Below are 10,187 nucleotides of genomic sequence, written 5' to 3' on the forward strand. Positions count from 1 at the left end.
TAGTAGTAATAACAGCCTGTTTTTGCAAAAACATTTTGGCCGGTAAATTTTATCATGTCACCGGCCATTGGCAGGTGTGGCAAAAAGTTAGTTTTAGGCCCTGCTAGGATGCATTAAGTGCAAAAGTGACAGTAAAAAGACATTTATAACGTTACAAAAGATTTGATTGAGGGATCTAAAATATGGTCATACAGAATAAGGCATTAATATGAGCAACTAGTTAATAGTGAGAATTGGACCTTAAAATAAAGTGTTACCCAATTCCTTAATCCTACTCCAGACAACTACCTTACTAACTATTAATAAGCAGCAAATGAGGAAATTATTGAGACAGAAGTCGTAGTTAGTTAATAGTGAGAAATGGTCCCTAAACTGAAGTGTGCACGAATAAATGTTGTTCTTTGGAATTTTCTGTTCATCAAAGAATCCTGAAAAAATGTATCTTGGTTTCCACAAAATATTAAAAAGCACAACTATGGATAATAATAAGGAATGTTTTTGAGCACCAAATCAGCATATTAAAATTATTTCTGTGTTCAAATATAAAGTTATAAGTTATTTGTGTGTGTGTGTGTGAAGATTCTGAGGACAAGAAAGTTCACCTTATCACCACTCTGGATAATACTGAGGAAGATCTGCTCACTTTGGAGTATGTCAAGGTAAAATTTGCTTTATCATATCTCATGTGTCATCTTTCTTCGGGTCCATTTATATGTAAAGCTCTATTTATCATCAACTTGTGGCGTGATTCTGAACATTGTGATGAAAGCTAATTTCTCTGGCACAGTTTTCTTGGTTTTGGCCATGTCTCAGCTAAAATTAGAGCTAATTTTGTGACTCGGTATGCATGACTCATGTTAATTACAGTCCTGCTCTCAGTCGAGCTCTGATAGCACAGATTTAGAAAGCCTATTAATGTATAATATCCATTTACTATTTATTTCTATATATTATTTATGAAGGACAATTTAAAGGGGTGGTAAATCAGCTATTTTCGAAGGCTTGATTGTGTTTATGTAGTGCACTGTAACGTGTTCATGCTTAAAAAAAGAGGCACAAGACGAGCAGCCCGTCCTACCCAAGGAGGAAGAGGAAGAGGAGGCAAAAATAGAGGATTCTGCTGTTATCAAGAAATCTTGTAAGAAAGTTCATTTTGTATGGTTCTTTTGTTTTGTCATGATATAATTTTAATCTCATATTATTGGCTTGTTCCTCAGCCTGTAAGAAGTCAAAGTTTGAGGATGTGGTGAATTTGCACATCCGAGCAGACCTCAACTGTCTGAAGGTCTTCATAAGAGGAGAGAAAGCCAGGATCTCTGAGATCAGCATAGAGGGTAATACACATTTCTGTAAATGCACATAAACACAAAGTTGGGATATGTTCCAGTACTGCATATTCTCTTTTACACCAGGGCTGGTTTCTGAAGTTCAGATGAAGAAGAAGTGCGTAGAGATTCTCGCTAACCTGAAGAACATTGTAATTCTGGATTGTGACAAAGAGGCACTATATAAAAAGGTAGAAAGTGCTGTACTTTTAAGGATAAATAAATCATAGAATGGGAGCTAAATTGGAACAATGGAGAACTAGTACACATTTTTTTACGTTACATTATTTTTGTTATAAAGTGTTTAATAGTGTTAAAATAAAAAAAGGCTTTTAACCACAAAACAAACAATTTCAATGTCATGTTTGATTAACATTTTCTGTTTTATTGGGCCAAAGTAACAGTATTATTTATTAGATTATACAATTCTTTAAAAAACATTTATGTATATAGAATTGTATATTTTTGTGACATTAAAAAGATTAATTACAAAAAATCTTTGCTAAAAAATGAATGAAAGAATAATAGTGGAAATGCTGAAACATTAGTAACTTATTGGCTTTGGGCTAAAAAAAATTATTGGGATTTTTAACTTTTTTTTTTTTTTTTTGTATCATGCATAAAAAGGTGAGAGTGTAAGATGGAATTGATTTAGGCTAATGATGGAATGTTCATGATATATAGGCAGTGTCCATCGCGGATAAGGAGGTGTTTGATTTCCGCATGGTGAACCATGTGGATGCAACGGAGGGCGACGCCTACACAGACATGCACATTGTGGACACCAGTGTAACTTTGACTGTGGGCTGCATTCAGGTTATTTTCCTCAACAAGTTTATGTCCTCAATACTGGTAAGTGTATATAGTTGAAAAAAATAATATTTTTAAATATTTTTATAGTACCTATTAATTATACATTTAAAAAGTAGAGAGGTCCTAGAATTTAACCTTGGGGGACACCTTACAATTTCTTAATAGAAACAAATTGCTGCTTAGTTGTTTTTGTTTTTTAATTTCACCTGATTTTTCAGTAAATATTGTTTTTCTTTATACTCAAGTTTCACAGCAAATGTTTAATTTTATTAGCCTCTGCTTGCATTTATTTTTTCATATATATTTGTCTGTTATCTAATGGTCTCTCTCTTCTCTCTCCCTCTCTTTATTTTTTTCCTTTTCAGGCATTTATTAATAATTTCCAGGAGGCTAAAAATGCATTGGCAGAGGTGACAGCCCAGGCAGCAGAGAAAGCAGCCACAGGGGTTTTGGAGCTGGCAGAGAGAAGCACACGTATCTCCCTGGATGTAGACATTAAAGCTCCTGTTGTCTTCCTCCCACAATCCTCTGTTTCCCACAATGTCATTGTGGCAGATCTGGGTTTAGTGACTGTAAAGAACCACTTTGAAATTGTCTCCTCTCCAGCACACACCAAGATCCCCCCTGTCATGGACATCATGGCCGTGGGACTGAGTGATCTTAAAATGTACAGGTTAGTTCGGTAATTTTGAATAAATTGACTGGTTTGAATTAATTAATAAATGTGGTTTAACATCCCTGAAATTACATTTCCATAGTTTGATTAATGATGTTTTTAATATTCCTTTATTACCTCAGGACCACATTCACTGATGGACAATTTAAGAGTGAACTTCAGTTACTCAAACCAGTCAACATGGACCTGTCAATCAAACGCAATCTCTCTGCCTCCTGGTATCACAGCATTCCTGACATCCAGATCAATGCACACCTCAAACCCATGAGCGTAAGTGCATATATTTGTGTTTGTTTCTGTATCTTATCTTATAGCTGTAGGGGATATTACAGCTAATATCAATGTGCATTTATTTCAGCTAATCTTGAGTCAGGAGGACCTAACTATAGTGCTGAAGACTCTGAGTGAGAATCTGTCTGAGAATTCTGATGCTCCTCCAGCTCCATCCAGCCCTGATAAAGGAGACACGGTTTCTACCAAGGATTCTCAGAGTTCTGGAGGTATAAAACACACACAAACACAGATTGTGAAGCTTTATCGATTACTAATGCATAGGTTGCATCAAGCATACTTTACTTTGTGTTTTTTTTTTTTTTTGGCTCTGGTTTGTAATAATTAGCACATATTTAACCAAGTATATATTAATTTATACGTATTTTCCAATTCAGAATTTGGATGTCTTGGAGTTTACCTGGTTTAAAAACAATAAATATGTTTTTTTTTAATTCAGATTGTATTCAGATAAATGTCTCAAACAGTATTGTTTTTTTATTGTGTTGTAGGAAACACGGTTGTGACCGCAGCAGTGGTGGAGGGCCCGAAAACAGGAAAACTAAAGAACACTCTGAAACTGGACTTTAAGTTTGACTCCATGACACTAGTCCTGTACAGCCCCAACAACAATGAGGTGACAAAATGCACTCGATTCACTGTAGACAAGAGTGTAATGATTGCATGTGAAGCCAGGTTTAAATATTTTGTGTTCTAGCTTTTAGAATCGGTTTGTGTTTACGTACAGATCCAGTTATCAGACTCCCGTGATGAGAGTTTGAAGTTGGCAGAGTTCATGTTGGGCACCATCTCCACCGCTGTGCACATGTTCTCTGACAGCTCCATGAAAGCCTCCCTCAAACTCACAAACTGTCTGCTGGATGACAAGAGACAGAGGGTGAAAATGATCACATCCAGGTAGATCAAACACAGATCATGACCGAATAAAGATGCTCCAGTTTGTGTTAAATCATGTTTTATATGTACAAAGTTAACATTTGTATAACATTTGTATTTTTTACCATCTTTGCACAAAATATGATTGCATATCCAATTAATCGATTAATCAAAGAAAGAACCAACTGATTAATTGATTAATAGAAATTGTTAGTTGTGAACTTGTGGTAAATAAAGTTACTCATTCAGTCATTAAATGTCAGTAACTGGGTTTTCTTCTATAATTTCATGCTGCTTTAGGATGATGGCGATGCGTCAGGGTAGGGAAGGCAATGTGATGGTAGACATGAGTTACCGACAAGGCCGGGACGGCACCGTGCTGGACACCCTGGTTCAGGACCTCTATCTGTGTGCCAGTATGGAGTTCCTGCTCACAGTAGCTGATGTCTTTCTTAAAGCTATGGCAGATGGCTTCTCTGGTTCCCCTAAAAACAAACAACCCGCCAGTTCATCTAAAGACCCAGGTTAGTGATTGTACTTCAGCACCACCTTGATGAAGTCAGGTTTTCTTCAAGATAGTCTTATAAACTTAAGAGTCAAACATAGTATTTTTGATAATTTTGTTGTATGAATATCTGAACATATAATAATTCAGAAGAAAGAGCAGAACAAAAATTAAAAACATTTTGTCCTAGCTTCATGCATTCTTTTTTTATCAACACTTGAATGTGGGTAAGTTTCTTTTAAAAAAGCAACATTTTGAACCCGAGATTCTAATTCGAAATTCGAAAGACGAATAATAGCGCCCCCCTACTGTATAACAGTGAAAACATGGAATGCAGGAAAATTCTTTCAGTGGCAGGGAAGCATTGTGCCATAAATGGAATCAATGGTGATTTGTGTCTTACCTTTGCTAGCGGTTCCTGCTGCACCAGTGGTTGCCAAAACTGAGATGAACATTGTGGTAAAGAATCCTGAGATCGTTTTTGTGGCCGACCTCACACGCGCTGAAGCTCCGGCTCTAGTTATGACGACGCAGTGTGAGCTGGTGATGAAGAACGAACCCAGCGGCCAGTCGATGACGGCTGCCATTTCAGACCTGAATGTGGTGGCGTGTCCGCTCCTGCGAGAGAAGCGTGAGCACAACGTGACGACGGTGCTTCAACCCTGTCAGGTGTTCTTTCAGAGCAGCCAATCACCTTCCCAGCCACAGTCCATCGAGCTGTCCATCAGCTCCCTCACACTCAAGGTGAGGCTGAACATGTGATGATCATGTGAAATTGTGATTATTTCATATTTTGAAATTATTAGTGTCTTAAAGGTATAGTAGCAAAACTGATTTTAATTCTGAGGGTAAGAAGGCATAAAATAAAAAACTAAACTAAATTCCAACTGTTTTTTTTTGGTTCCTTGAAACACATTATATGGGGACTTCAGGGGAAAAAAGGCTGCAAAAATATAGAAAATGACCCCTTTCCTGCCCTGTCCACTCACTTCCTGTTTCCTAAGGTGTCTCCCATCATCCTAAACACCGTTATCACCATTCAGTCAGCGCTGAGCCCTGCAGCTGAGACCCCTGAGGAACTGGAGAGTCCTGTGCCACAGGATCTTTGGGAACGTCGCAACCTGCGAGACCTAAAGCTCTGGTTCCTGGAGGAGGAAGAAGAGAATGTCACCCAGTCTGTCATTCCACTCGTTCCTCATGGAGAGTCTCTCAAAATGAACATCCACACCATCTGCCTGACGCTGGAGGCCGGGGTGGGCCATCGCACTGTGCCCATGCTGCTGGCCAAAGCCTCGTTTCAGGGAAACGTGAAAAACTGGAGTACTCTCATTAACCTACACTGTCACCTAGACCTGGAGGTCAGAAGATATTTTAATACATTGTACACGTATCTAATTCAGTCATGAAACTCTAGATCGCGCAGGCTGATAGGCCCTTTAAATGCAATCTGCTGGCAAACACATCATTTATTACATTTTTATTACACAAGCTCATTGGCAGATTCCGCATTTGATGAGATTGCTTGCTTAACATTTAAATAATCTGGTTCAGTGTTACTGTAAACTTGTCCTGCAGCACTATTTGAGTTCCTCTGAAACCCTCCACCTCCCCCAGCACCACCTGTCTAGATCTGCTACTGGATTTATGTATGCATATTCATGCAGCAGCAGCAGCATATCTTACATGCTCACAGCAGTTTTTACCTATATCAAGTTGTTTGTTTCCTGTAGGTTAATTATTATAATGAGATGATGGGCTTATGGGAACCACTGTTGGAGCCTCTTGATAATGAGGAGAAAGATGGCTTCAGACCATGGACTCTAGCAATGAAGGTTACCTTTCATTTCATGCCTAAAATGTTACTGACAAAACTTTTCATGAGTTCAAGAAATAAATAATGTTGTGTCTACAGATGAAGAAGAAGCCAGTATCACATTCTGGAGTATCTGACGAGGTGGACGGCAGTGTGCCTGATTATAAAACGGTCATCAGCTTCACAAGTAAAGACCAGCTTAACGTCACCCTCTCCAAGTGTGGCCTCCACATGCTCAGCAATCTAGGAACGGTAAGAGATTAAGATGATTGCAGTGTGAGATAGTTAAAAAGGGCTGTCTTTCTCTTACAGATGTTACAGATGAGTAGTTTCTTCTGTTTGTTTTGCAGGCATTTGCAGAGGCCACTAAGCAGACCGCTGAAAGCTTTCAGAAGGACCAGGCTCCGTTTGTGGTGAAGAATCGTTTGGGTTTGCCGGTGGCAGTGCTGCACAGCGAAGTGTTTAGACCCATCGGTAAAGAGTCTAAAAATCGTGTGGTGGAGCTCCAGAATGGAGAGAGTCTGAATATGGACTACACCCACACTGCTGAGTCCAGTGACCAGTTCTCAGCCATGACCAGCCTCAGTGCCAAAAACTACATACAGCCCAGTAAGACTGCATAACCCATGACCTTTATGAATATATATCTCAGCATTACTAGTAGGGATGCGCTGATCTAATACTCAGTATCGCTATCGGCTCCGATACTGCCATTTTCTGCCAGGTCGGGTCAGACGAGACCGATCCAAATCCGATATTGTGCGTATACTGTTCTGTGTTATTATTAAGTCCCACAAAAGGCAAAAAAACTTTATAAAGCAGCATAGTTTTCGTGCACTATATTCCAAGTCTTGTGAAGCCGTTCCATAGTTTAATATGAGGTACAAATATATATTTAAGTTAAATTCAAGTTCACAAACTCTTCTCTCCGCTGTGGCTGTCAGTCTTCCTCCATTCAGCGTTCAAACTGCATCTCGCGTTCAGTTACGACGATGAAACTCTTTCCAAGATGATTCAATGTTCCTATTATACTTGATCTGTAGATAAAGATCAGTGGTTTTGCATAAAAGGACTTTATCTTGCTGGAGTTTAGTGCTGTTACTAAATCACGTTTCTTTCTACCGGGTGTCTGTTAGATCACTACACTGGAGTAGAGAGCACTATGAGTTGTTGTTCATGCGCACAATAACTGAAATTTAAAACTGTTAAAAAAAAGGCTCAATAAACCATCGCACAGATATAATACACTACGCATCAGTATCTCTTCCCTTTGTGCTTTGAACTTTTCTATGCGGAGCGCTGTGACTCCATGTTGCTTCAAGCGCGTCATTCTGCACATGGGATGCACATAAGCGGGAGCCTTTCATGTAATAATACTTTTGCGCAATGAAAGATTAATAGCCTTTCTTGTTCTGTCCTATCTATCATATGTTACTGCCTATTTATATATAAAAAATATTTACTTGTTTTTCATGAATATATTTTACAACAATACAAACATTTTACAAGATTTAGTATTACACTTATTCAGTTTTATTTTTTCCCCGTTTAATAATGTTTGAAGAACATTTTAATAATCTAAAGAACCTTTTTACACTATAAAGAACCTTTTGTGTGAATGGAAAAGTTCCACTGATGTTAAAGGTTCTTTATTGAACCATGGGTGTCAATAAAGAACCTTTTTTTTTTTTTTAAGAGTGTGTACAATAAAGGCATCCATTGTCACACTAACAAGTGACAAATTACTTAAAATAAAAAAATAATAAGAATTTAAGGTAAATTAAATTATATAATTAAAACCCACATTATTTCTGTTATCTGAATTTGAAATGAACACAAAAATTGGTGAAATTAAATATTAATTAAAAGAGATAGAGTGGTTTTAAAATGATATGTAATGAAAATCCAAAATGCTATAGTTGCATTCTGCAAAATTGCTAGACAAAAACTAGATTTTTTTTCCCCTTTTCCTCTTCTCCAGCTCCAGTTGGCCACACTACCGCAAGTGTAATCCCACTAATCAAAACAGGACGGGACATGCATAGCGTCATGCACCGTGACTCTGGTGTCACTCGCTTCTTTGTCTGTCAGATTTACACTGCCGAGGGAAGCAAATATGTCAAGATCCGCTCTCCTTTCCAGGTGGATATATTTAAAACCTAAACACACACACACTATATACAGCAGACCCTTCCCTTTGAAAATGACTCCTCATTAAGCCTACACACATTTTTACACTGATTTTGAGAGAGAATTCTGTAATATACTTGTATTAATAGCTGTAAAAATATTGAAATTATCTACAGCATTTAATAAACGGAAGTTTTATTTTATTGTTAACTGATTGGTTGTTGATGCTGTTATTGTTTCGTATTGATTTTCTAGATTATCAATCACTTTTCGGTGGCGTTCCGTGTTTATGAGGGATCTGAGTGTCTGGGCATCTCTCTGCCTACAGAGGAGTTCTGTGTGCCGCTGGGCTCCTACAGGTCAGTTACAGCACAGGACGGTCAGCTCTGTCTAACTGTCCACTTTCACAAACATACACTCTGAAAAACTCTTTCTGCATCTGTATTTTTTGTCTAGTTGTTCAGGAGTTTTTCTAGAGAACATACCTTTAAATAAGTTATAATTATAATAATTGCTTGTCACAGTTATTATCTTTTATAATAATTACAAATCTGGCAAAATTGGATATTTAACAGTGCATGCTCATTTCCCCTATTTTAATATTTATATAAATCTGCCATCATCTCACTGAAAGTTTATCTTTTTAAAAAACAACAAATCTCAAAATAAATATTAATTTTTCATGTTCTACATTATTTAATTTTAGCATTTAGTACAATAATAATAATAATAATAATATGTTAATTCATATTGAATTAATATTATAGTTTTAAGTTTGACATGGATAAAAACTAGCGTGTTTAAATCGAAGGGTGAAATAGAGGATGAAAAATGTCCTTGAAATGCTAAAATATTAATTATATTATAAATTGTATTGAGCCTGAACCATTTTTTCATTTTGGCATTTTCAATTATTTATTGATTTGTTTTTTGTTTTTTCCAGAGCTGAACTGAGCCTGCAGCCTATAACTGAAGGCGAGGAGCAGTACGACCACTCTGAGGGTTTCACTTATAATGAGGTGAATCAGAAGCCCGGAGAGTGTCTGGAGAAAGCCTGCCATCATCATGGAGACAGCGCCCAGATGCTGAAGGTCAACATGGTTCCTCTTCCAGACACTGTGATGTCTCACAGCACTGAGGAGGAGTTTGACAAGCCCATCATTCTGCACCTGTGGCCCACCGTTCTCCTCCGCAACCTCCTGCCGTACCCCATCACCTTCAAGATAAAGGTACAAGACACCTTACAGTCCCTCTCCACTGCATCAGATATGTTGTGGTTGTGGTCTTTTATAATAATTATGGAGATATTTAATTTATCTGTCTCAGTTTGTATTACCTACAAATTGGCAGATATTGGATATTTTTATTATCTGTGCATGCTCATTTCCCCTATTTTACCATTTATATTAATTTTGCAATCATCTCATGAAAGATCATCTTTAAATACAACAAACACACACACACGCTCACGCACACACATACTTGTATTTGTGGTTTACGGGGACTCTCCATAGGCATAATGGTTTTTATACTGTACAAACTGTATTTTCTATTGCCCTACACCAACCCTACACCTAAACCTACCCCTCACAGGAAGGAGCTGGCAATTTTTGAATTTCATAAAACACCGTTTTGTATGTTTTTTAAGCCTTTTGTTTTACGGGGACACAGGAAGTGTCCTCATAAACCATGTTTACGCTGTAGTACCCATGTCATTATACACATCTGTGTCCTCATAAACCATATATACCTGTACAC

General features: G+C 37.6%; 1 protein-coding gene across 1 annotated transcript in view; it reads left to right on the forward strand.

Moving 5' to 3' along the window:
• vps13a (vacuolar protein sorting 13 homolog A) overlaps window positions 1-10,187 on the forward strand; it is a 47,078-nt gene that overhangs the window by 14,272 nt on the left and 22,619 nt on the right. The window contains exons 25-43 of the mRNA XM_016528927.1: window positions 580-659; window positions 1,021-1,138; window positions 1,218-1,334; window positions 1,413-1,516; window positions 2,010-2,177; window positions 2,504-2,811; window positions 2,937-3,084; window positions 3,173-3,314; window positions 3,597-3,721; window positions 3,833-4,002; window positions 4,282-4,505; window positions 4,899-5,230; window positions 5,491-5,844; window positions 6,217-6,318; window positions 6,399-6,551; window positions 6,650-6,908; window positions 8,281-8,441; window positions 8,685-8,788; window positions 9,373-9,658. Of these exons, the coding sequence (XP_016384413.1) occupies window positions 580-659; window positions 1,021-1,138; window positions 1,218-1,334; window positions 1,413-1,516; window positions 2,010-2,177; window positions 2,504-2,811; window positions 2,937-3,084; window positions 3,173-3,314; window positions 3,597-3,721; window positions 3,833-4,002; window positions 4,282-4,505; window positions 4,899-5,230; window positions 5,491-5,844; window positions 6,217-6,318; window positions 6,399-6,551; window positions 6,650-6,908; window positions 8,281-8,441; window positions 8,685-8,788; window positions 9,373-9,658 (3,455 nt within the window). The remainder of the gene's footprint in view (window positions 1-579; window positions 660-1,020; window positions 1,139-1,217; window positions 1,335-1,412; window positions 1,517-2,009; window positions 2,178-2,503; window positions 2,812-2,936; window positions 3,085-3,172; window positions 3,315-3,596; window positions 3,722-3,832; window positions 4,003-4,281; window positions 4,506-4,898; window positions 5,231-5,490; window positions 5,845-6,216; window positions 6,319-6,398; window positions 6,552-6,649; window positions 6,909-8,280; window positions 8,442-8,684; window positions 8,789-9,372; window positions 9,659-10,187) is intronic.

The sequence above is a fragment of the Sinocyclocheilus rhinocerous genome, unplaced genomic scaffold (assembly GCF_001515625.1).
Source record: "Sinocyclocheilus rhinocerous isolate Xijiao unplaced genomic scaffold, SAMN03320098_v1.1 scaffold451, whole genome shotgun sequence".
In the NCBI taxonomy this organism is placed as follows: Eukaryota; Metazoa; Chordata; class Actinopteri; order Cypriniformes; family Cyprinidae; genus Sinocyclocheilus; species Sinocyclocheilus rhinocerous.